The following is a 22,528-nucleotide window of genomic DNA, read 5'->3' on the forward strand; positions in this document are numbered from 1 at the left end:
ATATATCACTTTAAAGGGCCCTGAAGTTTTGTTGCTTTCGTACATATGATAAAACACGCTCATTATTGCTAATATGGGCATAGTTTTCTTCATGAAAAATTAAGTGTTTTAGCATTTTAGAAACCTGACAGTAAGGGACAGTGTTTTATACATCTTTTTATAAAGATGTATTATCGGTGTATTATTCGTAACAGGTATCTGATAAATAGATGCCTAGCATCTGACCAGTAGTGCAGAAAAATCTACAGAGGAATGATTATTCCATTTTAAATGCTTTCAGAAGCCTGATTACATAAAGAGAATCTATGGGGAATTTTCTTGTAAACCGAAGAATCCTTTTGCTAATAAGTAACCCCTTCTTAATTTATCTATTTGTAAAGTCATATTTATGTATTTTTTGTCGCAAACCAAAGCAAACCAATGAGACTAACTTCTTATTTTTCATATGTAACGTTGAAATGTAACAAAATATTAGTTCCGGTAAGGAATTCTGCTTTTTACTAACCTCCGGAGAAATGATTTTGGTATATATTGTGTTATTCTATAATAGGTAGTATTAAATTGTTGTTATAGGATAATAGGTAATGTAAACTAGGACCGTAATGTAGGTTCAGCAGCAACCAGATTTTCTTGAGCATCTACTCAAAGAAGACAGAAAAAAATGCTGACTTGCCTTCGTAATTGTTAATTATGGAAAGAAGCACAAAGCTAAAAGTATAAGTGACATGCTTAATTTTGCTTAGTATTTTAACTTAAGACACAGAATTAAAACTAAATTAAGGAGCATCTGTTTTTTCTGGCAGTGTTTCATCATTACGATTAGCCTATAAGGATCTTGAAATTCAAATGAAGAAAGATGAAGAAAAGATGAACATGAGTGACAAAAAAAAGATGGAGTCAGAGAGGCTTGGCATGGGATTTGGAAATTGCAGAAGGTAGGTGAGACTCTACTTTATGGGATTTCAGAATTTAAACCAGTTTGCTAATCCTGAATGGATTTTTCTCTGTATTTTCAACTTTAGCAGTATTTTCTCATTATTCCTTCCTTTCTTCAATTCTTTTGTTTTCCTCTAGTGTTCAGTTTAGCATGAAAACTTTCAAACTTGATTCTTAGAAAAAAGGAAATAGATCTGACTTGTCATTAAGTGAATGCGATAAGCATAACTGATAGGTATGGCTGTATTTTGTGTAATTAGTTACAGTCCTTACTAAGGTTCAGTATTTTCCAATGCTTATACCCCCCCCAAAAAAAAGTTTTATTGTTCATGTTTGTAATCTCACTAATCAATTTATTTTTGTTGAGTATAGATTAAAACATTCATTCTTTGGTGAACACAAATGTCTTCACAAACTAATATAACTTTTTTTTTCCATTTTATTCTGTTTTCTCAAGTGGTATTTCACATTCAGTGACTTCAGATATGCAAACCATTGAACAGGAAACACCAGTCATAGCAAAACCAAGAAAAAAGTACAGTGATGACCACGAGGATTCCTATTTTACTTCCAGCTCAAGGTAATCTGCTAAAATCATCCTTGGTGTTACTTCAAAAAGCAGTGATTAATATGAACTTACTAATTTATTTGCATTAGGAGCAAATACAGATCAGTTTACTTCATTGTTTTTAAAAGCTATGGCTGGAGTCAAGGGTATCCTTTGAAAAACATTGGGGAAACATTCATAAGTGGACAGTGTTTGCTAATATTAAAATGTTTGACAATGAAATCAGCGACCAAGAGTTGAAATTAGAGGTAAGAAAGTCTTGTTCATCTAAAATGGGAAATTGGAGAAATTTGTTTAGTCTTATTCCCACAGTTGGGACATTTCACAGCGGAGCCTTCCAGAACACCAGCTCGGGAGTCTCCAGTCAGCAGGGCAGAGTATTGAGTAAACTCGCGTTGTGTGTGTGCAGTTATGAATAAAAACGCTGTCACATGCTGAGGGCTCCCAGGACAAAGCCTCTCCCTGTCCCTGAGTGCTCACCATCTGATCAGATGAGCCGCCTGACCCCTGTGTGAAGCTGACCATGGAGAGTGCCGTGGTTCAGGTTCCGGCGGCCTGCAGGGGCAGGGACCGCAGGTTTGCACCTGAATCCACTCTCTTTGTGAGGTTCCTCCAACAACCTGACCAGCACGAGAGTCCTGCTAGAAAGGCCCCAAGTGAACTTAGGAAATTACTAGAGGTGGGCACCAGCTTAGAAGCTGAGGGGGCAAGAGGGTCGGCCGAGGAGCCAGGCGGCCTGGGTCTGAATCCTGGCTCTGCCACTTAATGACGGCGTGACCTTGGCCAAGTTACGTAACCTGTCTGTAAGTTAGAGATAGACGCAATATCTGCCTCTCAGGGTTGTGTGAGAGTTAAATGAGTTAACACAAATAGAGCACTTGAAATAGCGCTTGGCTATTAATGTTATGTTTAGCTGCTGTTATTATATGGAAATTCAATTCAGGAGACGTGTGACTCCGTCTCAATGTTTTATCACTATTAGATACTTCAGTCGACTACATTGAGGGCCACCTTCGGGGTTAGGAGTTTGGGGAGATCGAATGTGTGCCTGTCGGTAACGGGCGTGCTCAAGCAGAGGCCCCCTCACTCCCGTCTCGAAGGGCATGACGGATGTCTGGCAATCACACAGGCTCGAAGCGGTTTCACATACATAACAGATACATGTTTCATGATTCTCCTACCAGAGTTCCCAGAGAATACTGTCCTTAAAAACTCGCTTAGCGTAGCTTCAGATTATTTCAAGTCCAGATATTGTACCCAAAAAAAAGTTCATTGTGTAGTGGTGTCCCGTCGTTACTTTCAGAGATGGTTTTATATTTGCCTGACGAGTAACTGGTGTAACACACCAGGTTTCAGTTTACTTAGAGGTAACACCCAACCTGCCTCTCCATGCTGTTTAAGTACACTTTCTACACGTTGAAATCAAATGTCTAACTGCATGTGGAGGCTGGGGCGGGCAGGTCAGACCGTTTTAAGTGCGCACGTTAACTGAGGGCGAGTGTCTCCCTCAGAGGGTGGTCCAGGTGGTCCCGCAGGCTCCTCACTCACCTGGCAGGTTCCCCACATCTTCTGATGAGTTCACTGCTCACTAGCGACTCCGACAGATGAGAGCGTAGGAAAGGAAAGGAAAGAAATGAGTTAACGTTCTCGCTGCGATGTTTGTCTATCGTCGAATGATATTTCCATGCCGCCGGCTACTGCGTTCGACTTTACCCCACAAGCTCAGTGGTCCAGAAAGGAAGTTTAGGAAAACAGGTGTACATTTTTCTGTATTTTTGTGTTTTTCAAGAATGAATAACAACAGGAAATTTTTATACTTTAAAGCAATCATTTATTTTAATAAAACGTAGCACCTTGACTGTACTTACTTAAAAATATAAATACTGTAATTATTTTCTGTGGAGTTTTGACACATTTTGGAGAACAAACTTGAAATCAATTAATGGATTGAAAAAGTTAAATCAGCACTGCTGGGACACAGGCCTGAGAAACTTCTGGAGAGCCTCCCGGCTCCAGGTCACTGACAGGCTCCGGCCTTGTCGGGAGCTCCAGGGGTCCTGCGGGCTCTCCTCCTCCAACCGTGTGGTCGCAAGAGTTAGCCCTGGAGGACTTCGTCGCTCTGGAACAATTATTTATGGTTTGAAACCTGGGAGCAGACAGTGTGTTTATGCAGACCACAGCTGCTGGCCTCCTGCCAGAGACCCTGGGGCATTGTTTATCATAAGGAACATAAACGCCTTCTCTCCCACCCCTGTACCCACTATTGGCAGAACAAGGGTGCTCTGAGGGCTTTGGCAATAAGAAGCAGCCACATGAACTTTCGGAAAGAAAGCTTATGAGTTCCATGAAGAGCTCTCATTGCTTCCAACTTATTCATTAGCCCATTAGAACTTGAATATTATGAATTATGAAAGAGTGCTGTTTCTATTAAAAATAAGATCAACCATATCATTGGTTTTTGTTTTTTATCGAGGGCCATTATTTCCAGGAGGTAAACAATGTCATTATATACTGAGTACAGAATAATGAAAGTAGAAAGCTCGCTCAGCCTTGTCGAGCAGTGCGGCTTCAGTGGAAGAACGGTGTCTACAGCCGTCAGTGACTTATGTGATATTAGGGGCTCTATCAGGGGATCTTCAGTAATGTGCTCAGGATGGAGGAAGACAGTGGGAGGGCAGAAAGAAACGTAAAAAGCACTGAGAACTGGGATCTAGCAATCGAAACAGTAGAAAGTCAGTAAAGGTTTGGAGATCAGATTTGGAGGCTGTTGTGTTTCTGAGGAAAGGCAAGTGCACTGTGGCCATCAGTCGGCCCGTCACCCATCCTTCCAGCGGGCAGCTGTTTCCCGGGGAGCTGCTCCGTGCCCCCTGCATTGTGTGAGAGCACAGACAGCCTCTCGTGGGGGATGGTAGGAAGTCACCCCCCATCCCAGCGTAGAACGATACAGGACAGGCTCTTGCTAAGCAGTGGGATTCCAGCAGAATGGCTTTCTCTCTTCTGATTTTTGAGTAGTCCAGTCTTTGTTTTTAAAACGGATGCTCCTGTGTTCCAGGATAAGCACTTTGGTTTCTGTGAATGAAAACTAGTTCCTTAGAGTGATACTGAGTCTGCAAAATCCTAAGTCCTAGTACCTCAGAGTTGTGAAAAGCACCCCCGTGCAGTGCTCCCCACACTGCAACACCCTCCGGGGACCGTGTAGCCCCCCACGCAGTCCGCCTGTTCCTCAGTCCCCAGGCAGCTCCATGAGAAGTGCCGCCTATACTGCCCCCCCACCCCCGCCCCCCCCACCGGGGTTTCTGAGCTCAGACCAGCAGCCCCGTGAGGGCAGGACCTGAATATGCCTCTTGGCCCGTATCCTCCCGTAATGAGGCCGGCCCTTCATGGGTGCTTATTTCTTAAATTCATCATGAATTGGTCTTCGTTCTTTCCCTTGGGCCCTTACGAATAAGCTGCTCAGATATCTGAGTATAATTCTCCAGGCCAACACACGACTTCTTTCCTGATGTGACATCAAGTCACGTGGTTGTCTTGGTCTCTCTCTGAAGAGGGCTGGCTGGCTCCTCCTGCAGGGCCCAGGGCTCAGGGCTCCTCCACGGGTCCCAGGGAGAGCTTGCGCAGCTTCTAGCTGGAGTCCAGACGTGCTTTGAACACAGTTGTTTCCCTTCCTGGAGAGAGGAGGCTGCTGTAACGACATTTGTTCTTAATGACCCTCTCACCAGAGAAGGCAGAAGCCACATTTACATTTGGAAGTTCCTCTTTCTCTCTATTATCCACATAAAGTCACACCATCTGCTTCAAACAGCAGGTTTAGCCTTCCTCCCTTTTTCGTTTTTTTTTCTTCCAGGAAAGAGTCCATCTGTTTTTGGCATTCCCCCCACCCCTGCCCCAGGTATTAGCTCTTCTGCGTCCCTGGCCTGTTTGTCCTGCTGCGCTCTCACATTCCCCTTTGCTCACAGGCCCCTCGGACTACCCTGGCTTTCTGTCTTTAAACGAGTCCTTGTGACGTTGGAGCTTGGTGCTCACCTGGTTCCTTGTGCTTCTTACTCTCTGCAGAAGGCCTGGGTGACATTTTGAAAACCTCTCCATTGTCTCCCATCATCCTCCTTTCCTAAGACCTAAGCCTTGGAATCGGCCTCTGCCTTCTGAACTTGTTGAACCCCACCTTTACAAGGAGGGCGTATCTGGCCAGCCATTTTCCATCTGAAGCTGTCATGAATTCTGAGATGGCACAGTCACTTTGTATGAGGGCTGTGGCACATGCATCTCCCCTGTCAGTCTCTGTCCTGTTCCAGCAAACCCTGATGCACCTGGGCAAAGGCCAGTCTTTCACCACACGGGACCGAAAGCTGCCCTTGAGGTTTGCTGTCTGAGCACTGCCCTGCTCAGTGGTGCTCAGCTAACGACAGTGTAAACCAACCCGGAAGGCCAGCATCTCCTCTGAGATGCTTATGGGTCAAGTTCACATCAAGCTCCAGGCGGAAAGAGCATCCGCAGAACAGCCCAATTCAGCAGTCCGCAGCTTTGTGTCTGATTCTGGAGGAGGTTCATTACATCATTTACGTTAAGTGGTAGTTGCCGTTAGGACTGCCGCCTGACAGTGTGGCTAAGGTGACGGGGATCGCCAACAAGGAGCGCCCCATGTACAGTCGGTTCTCCTGGCCCAGCTGCATGGTGTGTGACTCCCTAACTTGGCGGAACTAGACCCAAAGAAAATGAAATACGTAACCTATAGTGGGTAACATTTAAAGATGTCGTGCTGTGCAGACAGGCTAGGTTGTGCTGCAGTGACAAACATCCCCCAGATCTTAACATAACCATAGTTTATTTCTTGTTCACTGAAGTCAGGTGAGTGTACAGGCAATTGTCTAGATTTCCTGTCCTTCGGGTGGCACCTTGATCATCCAGATGTATAGAGGTTTCACCTGCCTGAGGCTGCAGCACCTGGAAAACACGGCCTCTTCCATTTGGCAAGGGAAGAGGGGACTGGGCGTGCTGAGCTGGGGCACTGTACAGGCCTGAAAATGACTCACCTTGTATCTGCTCAGGTCACAGGGCAGCCCTTAACTTCAAGGGGGCCAGGAAGGGCAGTCCTCCAAATTCACTGTTCTGCTCTTTTGCATGCAGGTACTTTGACGAGCCGATTGGCCTAAGGAGGAGTTCTTTTTCTAGCTGGGATGACAGTTCAGATTTCTACTGGAAAAAGGAGACCGTCAAAGACACTGACACCGCTCTGAAAACCACAGGCTATTCAGACAGGTATGGACAGCAAAACAGTGGGTTTGTAAATAGTGAACCCACAGATGTCTAGGGAAATGCTCCAACACCAGTAACATGCTTTTGTTCTACTGTTTCAAGCATATTCTTTGTATCCTGGTCTGTGTCTGACCTGAGGATTTTGCCTTTCCCCGAATGTGGTGTAAAGGGGATCGTGCACTAACTGGCCATTTAAGACTGGCCCCTTTGACTTGTCTTAGTGTCAAAGGGGTATTGTTGAGTTTGCTATGCCATCGAAGAACCGTCTCCAGCTTGGGGATCACGAATGAAGGGCTGTATAATTTATTGTCCAAACCAGGGAACTGTTGAGAGTACAAGGGACACTACTAATAGGTTGGGACAGCAGGTGTGACCAGAAATTGTCCCAGGTAACTGGAATGTACGCACATCTGACTCATTTGGTAGCCTACATAATGTGTCTTCAGTATTTGCTAATTGATCTGTGGATCTGAAGAGTGAAAGAACAGGCCTATTTTAAATGGAAAATTCTTTCAAATGTGTGGTTTGGATGTTTGTTCATTTTTTATTAGAATTGTAGGCTTTTTCAAAGTGGCCTAAAATCCTTTTACAAAATTACTGCTGTTGGCTTTTAAAAAAGTAAAATGGCATATGTATACATTATAAGTAAGAAACGTATTTGCCTCACCTCAAATTAATTTAACCCATTTTGCTGGGGGGTTTTGTTTTTTTGTGCTGAGATCTACTCTCTTAGCACATTTCAAGAATATACGACAGTATTAACTACAGTCACCGTGCTGTGCATCACATCCCCAGAACTTACTCACCTTATAAATGGAAATGTGTACCCCTCGACCAACAGCTGCCGCTTTTCTCTACTTCCCAGCCCCTGGGACCCACCATTCTACTCTGTTTCTATGAGTTTGACTTTTATTTTTTTAATTTTAGATTCCACTTAGAAATGAGATCATACAGTATTTGTCTTTCTCTGGCTTATTGCACTTAACGTAATATCTTCTAGGTTCATCCATGTTGTCACAAATGGCAGGATTTCCTTCTTTTTTTATAATGGAATAATATTGCATTGTGTGTGTGTGTGTGTGTGTGTGTGTAACACATTTTCTTTACCCGTTCACCCATTGACAGCCATAAAGGTTGCTTCCATGTCTTGGCTATTGTGAATAATGCTGCAATAAACATGGGAGAGTGCAGATATCTCTTTAGGATATCTCTTTAGGATTTTGTTTCCTTTAGATATACACTGAGAAGTGGGATTACTGGATCATATGCTAGTTCTATTTTTAATTTCTTGAGGAACCTTCATACTGTTTTCCATAATGACTGTACTAATTTACGATCCCACTAACAGTGCACAATGATGGTTCCCTTTTCTCCAATCCTCACTAACACATCTTTTGTCTTTTTGATAGTAGCCATTCTGACAGGTGTGAGGTGATGTCTCATTGTGGTTTTGATTTGCGTTTCCCAAATAATTAGTGACATTGAGCACCTTTTCATATAACGGCCATAAACTTGCCTCTTAGAACTGCTTTGGCTGTTAAGTTCTGGTATATTTTGTTTCCATTTTCATTTGTTTCTACATATTTTTTTAATTTCTTCTTCACGTTGGTTGTTCAGTAATGTGTAATTTCTACTATTTGTAAATTTTCCAGTTTTCCTTCTGTTACTGATTTCTACTTTCATACCATTGTGGTTAGAAATGATACTTAATAGATTTCAATCTTCTTGAATTTGTTAAGACCTAACATGTGATTTAAATTTGTTTTGTGACCTAACGTATGATTTATCTTGGATAATGTTCTATGTGCACTTGAGAATGTGTGTTCACATGCTATTTGATGGAATGTCCTGAATATGTCTGTTCGTCCATTTGGCCTAAGGTATACTCGAAGTTCAAGTCCAATTTTCCTTATTGATTTTCTGTCTGGGTGATCAGTCCATTGTTGAAAATGGGGTATTGACGTCTCCTGTTACTGTAGTACTGTCTGTTTCTCCCTTCAGCTCTATTAATATTCACTTAATATAGTTAGGTGCTCCAATGTTAGATGCATATATATTTACAGTGTTATGTCCTCTTGATAGCTTGACCCCTTTATCATTATATGAGGACCCTTGTATCTTGTTATAGTTTTTGGCTTAAAGTCTTTTTTGTCTCATATAAGTATGGCTATCCCAGCTCTCTTTTGGTTTCCACTTGCATGGAATATCTTTTTTCACATCTTCACTTTCAGCCTTTGTATATATAAAAATGAAGTGATTTTCTTATAGGTAGCATATGGTCGTGTCTTGTTTTGTTTTTGTTTTTTTAACTCATTCAGCCACTCTGTCTTTTGATTGGAGAATTTAATTCATTTACATTTAAAGTAATTATTGATAGGTAAGGATTTATGATTGCCATCTCATTGTTTTCTGTTTGTTTTGTTGTTCCCTTGTTCCTCCTCTCTTGCTGTCTTCCTTTGTGATTTGATTCCTTTCTCTTTATCTTTGGTGTACCTACTGTTGATTTTGTTTTGTGATTACCATAAGGCTTACATAAGACATCCTATAGTTGTAGCAGCCTATTTTAAGCTGGTACCGTAACAAGTTAACTTAGATTGCATACAAAAACCATACCCTTTGGGGCGGCCAGATGGCTCAGTTGGTTAGAGTGCTAGTCCTGAACAACAGGGTTGCCGGTTCGATTCCCACATGGTCCAGTGAACTGCGCCCTCCACAACTAGATTGAAGTCCAGTGACTTAGAGCTGATGGGCCCTGGAGAAGCACACTGTTCCCCCCCAAAAAATAAAATAAAATAAAATTGAAAGGAAAAAAAGGAAAACGTTTCCTAGCTTTATAAAAACAAAACAAAACAAAAAACGGCACCCTTTTACTCTCTCCGCCTACATTTTATGTTTTTAATGTCACAGTTCACATCTTTTTATGTTGTGTATCAACTAACAATTTATCCACTAACAAATTATTGTTGCTATAGTTACTTTTAGCACTTTTGTCTTTTAACCTTTATACTAGAATTAAGTGATTTACACACCACAATTGCAGTATTAGAATATTCTGAATTTGACTATATACTTAACCTTTACTAGTAAGTTTTACGCTTTCATATCTTTTCATGATACTAATTAGCATCCTTTCATTTCAGCTTGAAGAAATCCTTTTAGCAGTTCTTGCGAGACAAGCCTAGTGGTTGGCAGTTCTTTTTTTGTCCTTTCAACACTTTGAATGTATCATCTCACTATCTCCTGGCCTGCAAGGTTCCTGCTGAAAAATCTGCTGAAAGCCTAACAGTTCCATTGTCTGTGATAAGTTCCTTTTCACTTGCTGCTTTCAAAATTCTCTTTGTGTTTGATTTTTGACAGTTTTATTCTAACGTGTCTTGGTGAAGACCTCGTTGGATTGAGTCTGTTTGGGGACCTGTGAGCTTCATGTACCTAGATGTCCATATCTCTCTCCAGATTTGGGAAGTTTTTAGCCATTATTTCTTTAAAAAAGCTTTCTGTCCTTTCCCCCTCTCTTCTCCTTCTCGGTCTCCTGTAATGTCTAAATTGTTTCCTTGATGGTTTCCTATGATTCATGTAGGCTTTTTCACTCTTTCTCATTCTTTTTTTCTCCTTTGACTGAATAATTTAAAATGAATATCTTTGAGTTCACAGGTTCTTTCTTCTGCTTGATTAAGTCTGATGTTGATGCTCTCTACTACATTTTTCATTCTGTTCATTGTATTCTTCAGTCCCAGAGTTTCTGTTTGGTTCTTTTTTATGAGTTCTATCTCTGTTGAACTTTTCATTTTATTAGTGTGTTTTGTTCCAGATTTCGTTGAGTTGTCTATCTGCGTTCTTGTAGGTTGCTGATCTTCCTTGAAACAAGTATTTTAAATTCTTTGTCAGGCAATTCTTTGGAGTCAATTACTAGAAAATTACCGTGTTCCCTTTGTGGTGTCATTTTTCATTGATTTTTCATGTTCCCTGGCATTTTGTGTTGCTGTATTTGCGTTTGAAGGAGGAGTCACCTCCTCAGAATTCATGCCTGACTGGCTTTGGCTGAGAAATACCTTCAACAGTCAGCCCTGCTAGGGATTCTGAGACTTTCTCAGACTCTTTCTGTGGCTGTGCCCACTCCACACTTCTTATTCACTTTTAGGGTGAATCCAAAGTGCTCTCAATCCCCCAAACTGGGCCAGGTGCCGAGAGCCTCCTGATTCTTTCCCCCGGATGGCGCCCTGAAATGCTCAAGGTTGCGTGCTTGGGGCTGGCTTTCCGCACATGCTCACTAGCTGTCCGCAAAGGCTTACATACGCCATCTGCATGTGTAGGGGGCCGGCTGTGGGTGGGGGTAGGTGTGTGGGTGAAGTGCACAGGGCATTGGGCTGTACCTGTGGGCCATTTGGGGGCTCCACAGACGAAGTGTACGCGGGGGCTTGTGAGTGGGCATTCTCACAGAGTCTGCAGGGTGCTTAGGAGCCGCGAGCCTCTGATGAGACCCACACCCTGGCTGCTGGGCTTCCAGCCTCTCCCAGCCTCTAAGCCAGGCAGAGCCCTCAGTATCCTGGGTAGGGTGAGAAAGAAGTGAGCACCTTGCCAGTGTCCCACCCAGCTGGAGAAACCAGGCAGCCACTCACCACCTTCTCACCTTCCTCCCTGGGAGAAATCCCAGGCCAAAAGGCTCTCTCTTGGTACTGAGTTGTGCCGCCTTGGGAGAGAGGCAGAGTGCAGCTGTTTCTCTTACCTTCTTCATTGTGTCCAGTCTTGGGTTTTTTGTGCCAGTGCTGTGCTGGGACCTCTCTTCTGGACTCCTGACACCTCCAAAGGCGTTCTCACCTGTGGGTGATTGTGAGAATCAATGCAGGGTGATGGTACAAAGTTCCTATTCCGACATCTTGCTGATATCACTCCTATTTTGGCTGTTTCTAATTTTAGACCTACTACTCGCCGCAAGCCAGACTATGAGCCAGTTGAAAATACAGATGAGGCCCAGAAGAAGTTTGGCAACGTCAAAGCCATTTCGTCAGATATGTACTTTGGAAGACAAGCTCAAGCTGATGTAAGTGTCTGTAGAGCGGGAAGCAAGCAGGGGCCTGGGAGATGTGGGAGCAGGTGATGGACGCTGGGTGAGGTGGACTCAGGCTGCGAGACGCCCCTGGCCCCAGAGCTGGAGGCAGGACTCGAACCCTGGTCTCTCTGAGTAATCACGGCACTTTGCTGCCCCAACTAGAGGAATGATTGGAGTAGAAATGTCTCTTCTCTCTTATTCCTTTCTCAGTGTTTTCAATAGCCACACGTTCAATAGCTTTTGAACAAATTTCAGGCAATTTTTGATACAGCTGTAATTTGCTTAATAATTTTTAACCATAGTTAAATGAAGCATATAGATATGTTTGGGGAGGGTGGATATATTTATTTTCAGGTTGTTGCATCTTTTCTCAGAAATGTGAACAAGCCTGTCTCAGTGGAATCTTTCTAAGTAGTAAGACTCAGATGGAAATGGGGGTGAAGGGTTAAGGTGTCCCCCTGATTCTGAAGCGCTAGTGTGCTTACACAAAGCTCTTGGAGTTACCTGTATCACTAAGATTCTTGGACTATCTGGAGAATTACTTCCGAAAGTGTACTGATTTTATTTTGTAGCACTAGAACTTTCCAGTTTTACTTTTGAGAGTATTTAGAGCTTCCTTTTGGCTTTCCCCCAACCCCTAAACTCTGCCTTGTTTTAAAGTTGACAACATTCAAGTTCAGTTATAAAATCACATACTGGGGGTAGGTACTGGAAGAGAGCTTCCTGGAGCCGCCTTTCCTGGCAGCTGGAGAGAGCACCCTCACACGAGAGAGGTCATTCTCTCACTCTCACTCTGGTCTCCCCCTCGCACTGGCCAGCGTGGGCCAGGCCGCTGTTGATCTTTCTGCTTTGACCTGCAGAATGTGAGCAAGCGTCGTGCTGTCCGGGCCCAGCTGTGGTAATGGCATTCAGCAGCTGTTGGAGAGAGAGTGCCTAGGGGACACACACATTCAAAGGACAGCTCCTCCTGGACACCTTTTGCAAAATTGCTCAGGGTGTTTGGAGCCTAATGTTTCCTTTTCCTGCTCTTGTCTAGTATGAAACCCGGGCTCGACTGGAAAGGCTTTCGGCAAGCTCTTCCATAAGTTCAGCCGATCTGTTCGATGAGCAGAGGAAGCCGATGGCAGGTAATTGGGGAGCAGGGGGGAAATGCGGGGGGGTGGGGGACAGCGACAAGAGTTGGTCTCCATTGTGTCTGTGGCATGAATACATTTTCTCTGGATAGGACTTTCTACTTTTCCAAGATTCTTAGCAACCGTTATTCACTGCTCTTCTGTCCTCTGTAAGACAGTCCGGTCGAGCAGTTATTCCAGGCTTCCCACGTGAGGAGAGCAAGTCAGGAGAGTTAAGCAACACCCCCCAGTTACCCAACACGTTGTCTTATACAGCGTTGCCACGGATGGCTGTTCCCGCACAGTGTGGACATGGGGCCTCACTCCATGCGCTGTCACTGCCTGAGGTGGACAGTCCTGGCTGCCGTGGAGGCTGACGTCCTCCTAACTGTGAGACCCTGCGTATTTTATGTTGCTTTTGGCCTCAGTCTCGTCTGTAAAGCAGGTGGTAATCCCGACCTCACAGGGTTGTACTGAGGCTTAGCTGAGGTGCTGCCACACTTAAGGGACCAGCTCGGGGTCGGGTGCCCGGCAGGCCCACCCGGGCCCCTCCCAGGCCCTGCCTGGGCCCCCGAGCTATGCAGAGCAGATAGTACAGGTGATCCACCAGACCTGTTCTTCCAGGGAAGACAGAATGCGGCTTTGGAAACAGGAGGTAGAGAGGAATTTCCTGTCTCCCCAATCCCTCTTCTGGGTCCAGACGGCAGTGGGGGGATGTCTGCGAGCCCTGCAGAGTGAGGCTGAGAGAGCGGGCCCAGCCTGGACGTCCACAGCCAAGCCACCCTCCACTCTACCACTCTGTCCCTGAGCCATAGGAAAGCCATGTTCCTGTTCCACTCGGACCTCAGCCAGGCCACAGGGAGGGGGGCAGTGCCACATGTCCCTCTTGTGTCACGGGTACCATTAAAGAAGCAGTGTCCTTTGAGGTCAGGTCCCACTCATCATCAGGAGAGCCCAAATGGAGGGGCTCTCCAGAGCCCCACACCACCTGCACCCCTCGTTTCCAGCCCTGGAGAAACTGGGCGTGGGTGTGGGCTCAGCAGGCGCAGCCACTTGGTCTTGCAGCTTCAGAGAACAGCTGTTTTCTGAGTCCAGAGAGAAACAGCCTTAACAGAGAAGTCTTAGGACAAACCTGAGTGCCCGGGGCCTTCTGTGTGTGGGTTTGGGCAGTGTTGGAAGGCCCACCTCGGCCTTGGGCACTGCCAGGCAGCTGTGGTGCGTTGAGAAGGAGTAGCCTGGTGAGCTGAGGGGGTGCTAACCTACAGGCCGCCGTCAGGGCGTGGGTCTTTCCAGGCACGGCCAACCTTGACCTCAAGCAGGGAGGGGCTTGTTGCTCTACGTCAGGCCGATTTCTGACTGGGTGTTTTCCTGTACTGAGTGTGATAGGCGGTGGTTGTGGCTCGTGGGTTTGTGTTCTCATCTCCAACTTACAGTGCCCTGGCCTCTTGTCAGGGTGACTTCCTTTTGTGACCACCCCTGGCAGAAGGGTGCTTGACCCTTTGGGGGGCTCCTAGCAGTCCCACCTCTACCCCCTGCGGGTTGGTGCTGGGTCACCTCACAGGAGCTCTGGCACAGGGTGCAGGTCGGTCCAGAGAACCTAAGAGTTAAAAATGAGCCCCGGCAGTGTGTGTTTTTATAATTCATGTTGCTGGAAGTTTCACTCTGAAGTATTATTGTTTGCTATAAAACCTGTTGGAGATCAAAAGATAGCGGGCTTTTCGATTGTTGAAGGAAAATTGTGGCCAGCCTATGTTTACTTTCCTGTCCCCTTTCAGAGAAACAAAGGTCCACTCATTTTTGCCCATGTGTGGGTTCCAGACAAAGTCTGGTCCGTGGAAACCTGTAATCATGGTGAGGGAGCACCCTGGGGTGCTGGGGGCCTAGAGGCCCCTTCATCCCCAGCTGGCCAGTTCAGGTTGGTGTCCTCAGCTCCAGGCCCACTGTGGGTGTTACGGGAACAGATAGTGAGCAAATGGGGACCCTAACCTAGTCCAGCGTCAAGGGGCCTCTTTCTGAGGAAGAGGCTTGTGCTGTCATTTCTCGGAGCACACTGTGTATAACCTGAGCCCACTTGGGCTGTCTTGGACCACGGCCACTGTCCCTTGTAACCTGCTGCACTGGGCAGCCCTCAGGGGAGACACAGTGCCCAGATATCAGAGGAGGAGGAGACTTTGCCAGACTCCGGCCCCTTCATCTTGTAGCTCATAACCACCATTCTCTACTTCACCTCACGCCCCATGTGGCTGCGCTGGCTCTAGCCATCACATCTGCATTCCAGCTGGCAGGAAGGAGGAAGAGGGACGGAAAAGGGCATGCCCGGCCCTGTAAGGCACTTTTGCCTACATCGTAGTGATGAACTCTGTCACTTGGACACACTTTGCTGCAAGAGTTTGATTTTGGGAGTTCTGAACAGAGAAGGGGAGGCGAGGAATGACAGTGGGGCACTAGCAGCCATCTCAGGGCACCTGTGGACTGAATGTAGTCAGGGAGGGGTCATTGTCCCAAAGCTGCTCTGCCCAGGCCCAGGCCCGGGTCTAAGGAGGGGCCAGACATCAGAGGGGCCTGGTGCTGCCTCAGCTGCTGTCTTCTTTAAACACTTCTCGAGTTGAAAACTCATAAGTGGAGGCACTCCTACTGAGGTCACCCCCGCTGACCTCTGGTCCCCACCTGCGCAGCCACTCTGGACCTCACTGCATAATGGAGCAGCTGTGATTCTGGCCCTTCATGCTCAGATTTCTAACTGGCTGCTTGTTTGCAGTAAAGACCTAGTTTACAGGCTGGCAGCACTGCTGGTAAGTGGCTGTGTTGGGATTTGAACCCAGATCCCATCACAGGGATGGACTTCTGCTCTGTCACTGGCAAAGGCCTCCAAAATTTAAAAAGTCAGCTGGAGGCGGAGAGGGAAAGACCCCACATCCACGGCCCTGCCCATGTGGTGGTTCCTGGAAACAGTGCTGTGGGGAAACACAGCGTGTCTTCTGGGTGCTGTCTGTGTGGAAGGACAAATGTGTCATCTGTTTTGTTCTTGGAAAGGGGCAGGAGGGTCTAGCTAGATCATGTGTGGAGCTGAGGGAATAGCTGGGCGTGGCTCCGTTGAGGACCTGCAGGGTTTGGGTTCACTCACAATCCCTGAGCCCCTCCAGCAATTGTGTGACGGAAGTTCACCACGAAACTCTGGTTGTCAGATTTATGTGTGATAACATTGACGTACTGCACCTGCGTTGGTGGCAATATGCCAGTGTTTATGTTGGGGCAGCCACAACTTACGCGACAGGACCCTGGCTGACACTGGCCTCGGCCTCTGTACCTGGGAGGACTGGCAGTGAGCTTGGCTCAGCCTCTGGCTCGGAAAGCAGCCAGACTCACCCGCTTGGCTCCCCTCCCTGGATGAACCTTTCTCTTGTACAGGCTTCCTCTGTACCCCCTTGAGCAGCGAGTAGGAGGGGGACAGCCGTAGTCAGAGCTGCAGTCACAGAGCCTTACCCACCAGTAACCCCAGAGTAAGTAAATGGCTCCTCTCGCTGAAGTGCACATGAATCCCAGGGAAGGCTCTGATTGGCCCAGCCCAGTCACATGCCCATCCCTCTGGATGGGGTCTAGGAGAGAGGCCGCCCCAGAGGAAGGGAGGAGGGCTTTACCAAAAGATGGGGGAAGGGATGCTGAGCACACAAAACACAGATGTCTGTCCATCTGCCACTTATTGAGAACTTAGCTGTCAAGTCTTGTGTTAAGCACCTGGAGGAAATAGGGGCCCAGAGAGGGTAAGGAACCTCTCCAGAGGCACACAGCTTGGAAGGTGGCAGTGCCAGTATTGAACCCAGGATGGTCTTCAGACCCAGTACTACATGTTCTCTGATATGGGGTCTTGCAGCTGGTTGTAAATGCAGGACAGTGGGGCTGGTGCTGAACCCCAAGTCCTGACCCCCCCCAACAGGGTCCTTTTCCCTTAACCACATCTGCTACTTGTGCGAAGTAGGAGGGGAACGGGATCCACGTTCCCTGAAGTCATCGAGTGCCCTGGGCACTGGTTGTGCTGCTGCAGTGGCAGAGTGACAAGCCAGCCTCTGTTCTATGTGCAGGAAACTACAACCTCACGAACGTGCTGCCCACTGCCCCCGACATGGCCCAGTTTAAGCAGGGGGTGAGGTCCGTCGCTGGCAAGCTCTCTGTCTTTGCTAATGGAGTAATGTCTTCGATTCAGGTTAGTGAAGCTGGGATGACGTTATCTGAGTGTGATGGTGGGCTCATAGTTTTGAAAATGAGATTTGGACCACTCTTCAATTGCTCGGAAATTAGATTTTATGTTATTGATTTATATGTTTGCTACAGTGTAACCCAGGACATCATAAAAACCAGAAATTATAGTTTTATATTTGTTTAAATTTTCTAATTTATGAGTCTAGGGGACTTTATGACGTTACAGGGATTATCATGATCGTTATGCACTTTTTCCTATATCAGAACAGAGAATTATTAAGAAGAAAATAAAAATGACCCATAATCTCATCTCACAGGGGAAATACAGTTTTGGTGTATTTTATTTTAGTTCTAGATTTGTATGTGTTCTTTTTATCTTTAAAAAGATACTCTATGCATGTAAGATTATACTGTATATGTGGTTTTATATCCTGTTTTTTCCTCCATAATGTTTTGTTATGAGCATTTCTGTGTAATTAAAAATTCTTCAGAAACCACATCCCATTGAGTGAAAACACATGTAATTTATTTACTAATTCTCCAAGTTGGGCATTTAGATTGTATTCTAATCTTCTAAATAAGGCAAGGCCAGACCCTGGTGTGTAACAATTTAAGGTCATCTCTGAGGATGCGAAATGCTTCTCTCGTGAACCTTCGTGTTTACGTCAGGTCATGTTAGAAGGATGCTTTTGGGATGTAAAACGTGGCCATGGCAACTCTGCTGCCTTTAGGGTTCCGGGGTCCCCCACTGGGGAGCGTCCCCGAGGCCCCGAGGACCCTGCTGTGTCACTGCTGTTGATGACATGACAGCACGCCTTCGTGTCCCTGAGGCCAGCTGAGCCACATCAGCCCTTCCAAGTGGGTGACATCCCTAGTTTATAGCTGATCACCCCCATTTTCTAGTTTACCCCCATTTCAAGCCCCATTTTGTAGGTGAGGAAATAGCGGCACAGGGAGGTCAAGTTGCTTCAGCCGAAGCAGGATTTCAGGGTTCAGGCCCCACTGTGTCCTCCGTCCCCATCACACTCGCCTCCTGGAGGGCTGACCCCTTGGTGCCTTGCTCCTGGCCTCACAGCGCTCCCCACACCTGGGCCGGCGGGCAGGGTGTCAATCATGTCAGCTTCCAGAGGCTGCGCAGCCCTGGGCGTGGGGAGGCCTCAGTCCCCCATGTCCCCTGGGCGCAGGGTGGTGTCAAATGCCAGACAGGTGGTGCTTTGGGTCAGTCATGGTGTCATTCTGAGAAGTTTTACCCTGTGCGTCTGCGTGGGAATGAGGAAGTGATACTGAGTACTCATAACTTTCACTTGTGTTCTCTCTCTTTAGGATCGCTACGGTTCTTAATACTGACGTCAGGAGATGTGCTTCCTGGAGAAATTCCTCTTAAAAAACCGGTGGCCACATGGCAGCCTGCGGTGAAGACCAGCCAGTTTTTCAGATCGTTCTGCTACCTTTTCACGTGGCACATACACATTACTGACTTTTAACATTTCTTTGGATGTAGTAGAAGCTTTACTGTCATTTCCGTTTTGTGTTCCTGCACATGTGCTCCATGCATTTCCTTGCTTTATTTTCTTGGAATCTCTAGTTCCAACATCTGGGGGCAGACACATGGGCCCCTCCCACCTCTCCGAAGACCAAGGACCAAGAGCCTTTTTGTGGACAGGGTCTCAGCACCTGTGACCCATGGGCCAAGGGTTACCAGAATCAGCTGATGCTTGCTGGGCCTGGAGAAACAAAATTCACTGCGCACATTTCATTAAAAAGGGAGCAAAGAATAAAAACAGAAGACCAAAAATGGTGTCTAATTTGGCAGATTGCTTCATTTATATTTCCACATGTTTAGGTACTTTCAAAATAATGTTTAAAGTCACCTGTCCCCTTGTAAATTGTTTATTTTGTATGAACTATAAATTTAAAAATAATTTTCAGCGAGTGCTTTTAACAAACCTCAGCTTCTGCATTGTCAAGGGAATTAATCTTTTGACAAGGTGTTGCTCTTTGAATTTATGAGAAATGTAAAATGAGAACTCCCTAAGTGCATTTATAAATCGATATAGTGTACAGAATTAAAAATGAATAAGGTAAGAAGATGCACCCACAGAAAAGATTTCAGGATATGGGGAAATAGTAGTTGTAATTGGGTAGTTTTGTTAATATTTTTTATCTTAATCTTGGTTTTCAAAAAATTATAGAATGTGTATAAATGAATAAAGAAAAATAATTTGGCTGTGTTTTAGACAGCACTAGAATATATTGTTAGGACAGTAAAATATATTTGAAATTTGATGAATGAGAAAGATGGTTTCAACTGAATATTTTGTGAATCTTTCTTAAAAGCTCAAATTTACAGACTTCTAAATAAACAGTTGCAGTAGATGACGTTGTCGACTTTTTCTACCAAAGCTATGAAGTGACTCACCATGAGGACTCATGGTGTAAGGCTGAAGTGTGTGTGAATGACGGTGTAATTACTGGTGGATGTGCCTTGTGTGTATGTTTGGGGCCTGAGGTGCCATTGCCATTAACGGAGATGTCTGTAGCACCCTGGCGGGGGTGGGGGGTGGGAAATGTTCTTGCTGCAAGTGAGGTGCGCAGAGTGCCATGGTTTGTGCCCAAAGGGTTGCGTAACAGGATAGCACAGGCTGAGGGTTAAACAACAGAATGTTGTGTTGTCACGGTTCTGGAGGCCAGAAGTCCAAGATCAGGGTCTCGTCAGGCTGCTTTCTGGACAGGCCTCTCACCCGGCTGGTGGAAGGCCGCTTTCTCGTCTGTGTTTCACGTGATCTTTCCTAGGAGAGAGCCACAGACCCTGGTGTCTCTTCGTGTCAGGACACCAGTCCTTTGGGACCTAGGCCCCACCCTCATGGCCTCATTTTACTTTAATTACTTCCTAACGGCCCCTGCTCCAAATACAGCCACACTGGGAGTCGGGGCTTCTACATAGGAATTCCAGGGGGACACAGTTCAGTCCATCACAGTGTCCATAAGAAATTCCCACGCTGGGTTAGCCCTGCTCAGGGCTGGGGCAGCCGGGGCGCAGTCCCTCCCTGGGATTTTCCTCCACGCAGGTTCTGTCCCCCTTTTTCTGACGGGGTGAGTCAGACTCTGCGGAAGGTCACCCCCTCTGACTGCTTTTCCCCATCAGTGAATTTTACAGCGAAGGGCCTCGGCGGCTCCCCAGCCCAGGCCTTGCCAGGACACCCTTTCCCAGCTTTCCATACGTGTGCGTGTGTTCATGTGTGTGCAAATGCATGTGTGTTCATGTGTGACTTTAGTTTGTATTCCTGGCCATTTCTCCTTGGGCCTTGGTGTTTTGTTTTATAATCAGTTCGTGCGAGTGCTTCATATAGTAAAGATGTCAGTTCATAATTGTTCTAAGGTAACATGTTTGGGGTCTATTGATTAAAACAGAAAATGGTGATGTGACTGTCCAAGGACCTCAAGGAAACCCACCAAGACTAGGCTGAAGGGTTAATACCGTGTTTCCCCAAAAATAAGACCTAGCCGGACAATCAGCTCTAATGCATGTTTTGGAGCAAAAATTAATATAAGACCCAGTCTTATAATATACCAGGTATATAATAATTAATATAATATAATATAATATAATATAATATAATATAATATAATATAATATATATAATATCGGGTCTTACATTAATTTTTACCAAAAGACGCATTAGAGCTGATTGTCTGGCTAGGTCTTATTTTCAGGGAAACATGGCAGTAGCGCTTTGGAAAAGGTATTTATTGTGCTTTTGTTCTTGAGAGGGAAGCCAGTAAGGGCCAGATGATATTTCTGAGGACTTGGGGAAGCAAAGGAGGGAGAGGGGGACAGGAAGGGGTTTGTTTTACCAGCCTTTACGAGAACAAATTGACCTTGAAAACGCAGCGTTTTTTGATCACCTTGGAGAGCTGTTGGGAATGTAGGTAAATAGATGTGACTAGAGATGTAGGTGCTGCCTGGGAGGGCAGGGCAGGTGAGGCTGACTCCAACAGAGACCAGGGCTCCCAGGAGGGGGAGAGGTGCCGCCTGTGGGCCTGGGTGACGGCCGGGGTGACACCCAGAGCCGGTCCAGCTCCTTCCCCTTTCTGAAGGGCCTTAGACCCCAGGAGCTGGGCTGCTGCTGGACCCCCCACGCCCACTTCTCACATGGGCCTCAAACTGGGCTGACCAACACCTGCTCTGCCCACCGCGTTCTCGCCCTTCTAGATGCTCTGCTTGAAAACCTGGCCATCAAGCGTGATAAAAGTGAACAGGCGTCTTGAGATGATTAACCATAGAGCTGGGAGGACTACGGGGTGGAGCTGGGCCCTTTGTTAACGCTCTAACCCTGACTTCCTGTTGAACTTTGTCGTAACTTCTGGGGGAGGGATTCATATAAAATAGGCCCTTTTGGGGACTCACGCTCTGTTATTCTTTTCGCACGTGGGTGGCTGGTTGGAACACCGGCCAGGAAGTGCGCGTTCACAGACTCCTCGGTGGCTTTGTTTCTCTGTCTTTTCCCGAATAAACCACTCTTTTGGTGGACTACGCGGAGAATTATTTGTCCAGTCGACAAATGCGACCCTCCCACAATCCTGCGGCACCACCTTGGAGTGGTCCAGCGTCGTGCTGGAGCCTGGGATCTGCTCACTGGCCCGTTCTAGGTAAGGGCACGTGTCTTCCCCCCGGAAGCCCCGGGCCTCCATCGCAGAGCACCGTACCCCTCGCCCCTGTAGTGGGCACGTTTTCCAGCCACCTCATTCACCGCCACTCATTTTATTTGTTCACACCCCGCTCCAACATCCACGGAGAGCCAATGGGCCCAGGCCCATAAAAAGCAGGTCGCTAAGGTGGGTGGATGAGTGACAACCTCCCAGGATGCATTGTGTGTAATGGCCGTGGGGCAAAATGAGGATTGGGGTCTGGGCCTGCGATGGACCGTGGCCTCCCAGAGTCAGACACTGACGACCCAACCCTGCCCCCAGCGGTGCTCTCCTGTGCCAGGGATGTGGGGTCGCTGACCTTCCTCCCGGTTCCCCCAAACTGCTCGGCTCTCCTGGTCACACGACTCAGACACGGTTGTTTACACTGTGTCCTGTGATCGGTTTACAGAGGCCCACGTGCTGTTTTCCCTCCCCTTCCCGGTCTATTTTCCTCTATTTATAGTTCTTATCATTCTGGTTGCACAGGCCATTTGTCTCATCTAAAACAAGAGCTCAGTGGCAGGAACACCAGCCATAGACGGATGGACAGACAGGGAGACAGGGATAGCCAGCTAGCCAGACACCAGGGATCTCTGCGGCCCACAGACTTGCAAACAGGCTCCCTCTGTCTGATCTGCCTCCCTCTGTGCTGGTCCCTCTTCGGGGCTGACCATACCCCCTGAGGCTGTGGGGTTGTGGGGGGCTCTGCCAAGCCCCAGCTGGGCA

The 22,528-nt window shown here is 46.6% G+C and overlaps 1 protein-coding gene across 1 annotated transcript in view; it reads left to right on the forward strand.

Moving 5' to 3' along the window:
- ARFGAP3 (ADP ribosylation factor GTPase activating protein 3) overlaps window positions 1-19,489 on the forward strand; it is a 46,669-nt gene extending 27,180 nt beyond the window's left edge. The window contains exons 10-16 of the mRNA XM_033117516.1: window positions 804-935; window positions 1,394-1,516; window positions 6,629-6,760; window positions 11,672-11,795; window positions 12,841-12,931; window positions 16,996-17,117; window positions 18,437-19,489. Coding sequence (XP_032973407.1) covers window positions 804-935; window positions 1,394-1,516; window positions 6,629-6,760; window positions 11,672-11,795; window positions 12,841-12,931; window positions 16,996-17,117; window positions 18,437-18,454 — 742 coding nt within the window. The 3' untranslated portion in view covers window positions 18,455-19,489. The remainder of the gene's footprint in view (window positions 1-803; window positions 936-1,393; window positions 1,517-6,628; window positions 6,761-11,671; window positions 11,796-12,840; window positions 12,932-16,995; window positions 17,118-18,436) is intronic.
- The last annotated feature ends 3,039 nt before the right edge of the window (window positions 19,490-22,528 follow it).

This window comes from Rhinolophus ferrumequinum, chromosome 10 (assembly GCF_004115265.2).
Source record: "Rhinolophus ferrumequinum isolate MPI-CBG mRhiFer1 chromosome 10, mRhiFer1_v1.p, whole genome shotgun sequence".
Taxonomy (NCBI): domain Eukaryota; kingdom Metazoa; phylum Chordata; class Mammalia; order Chiroptera; family Rhinolophidae; genus Rhinolophus; species Rhinolophus ferrumequinum.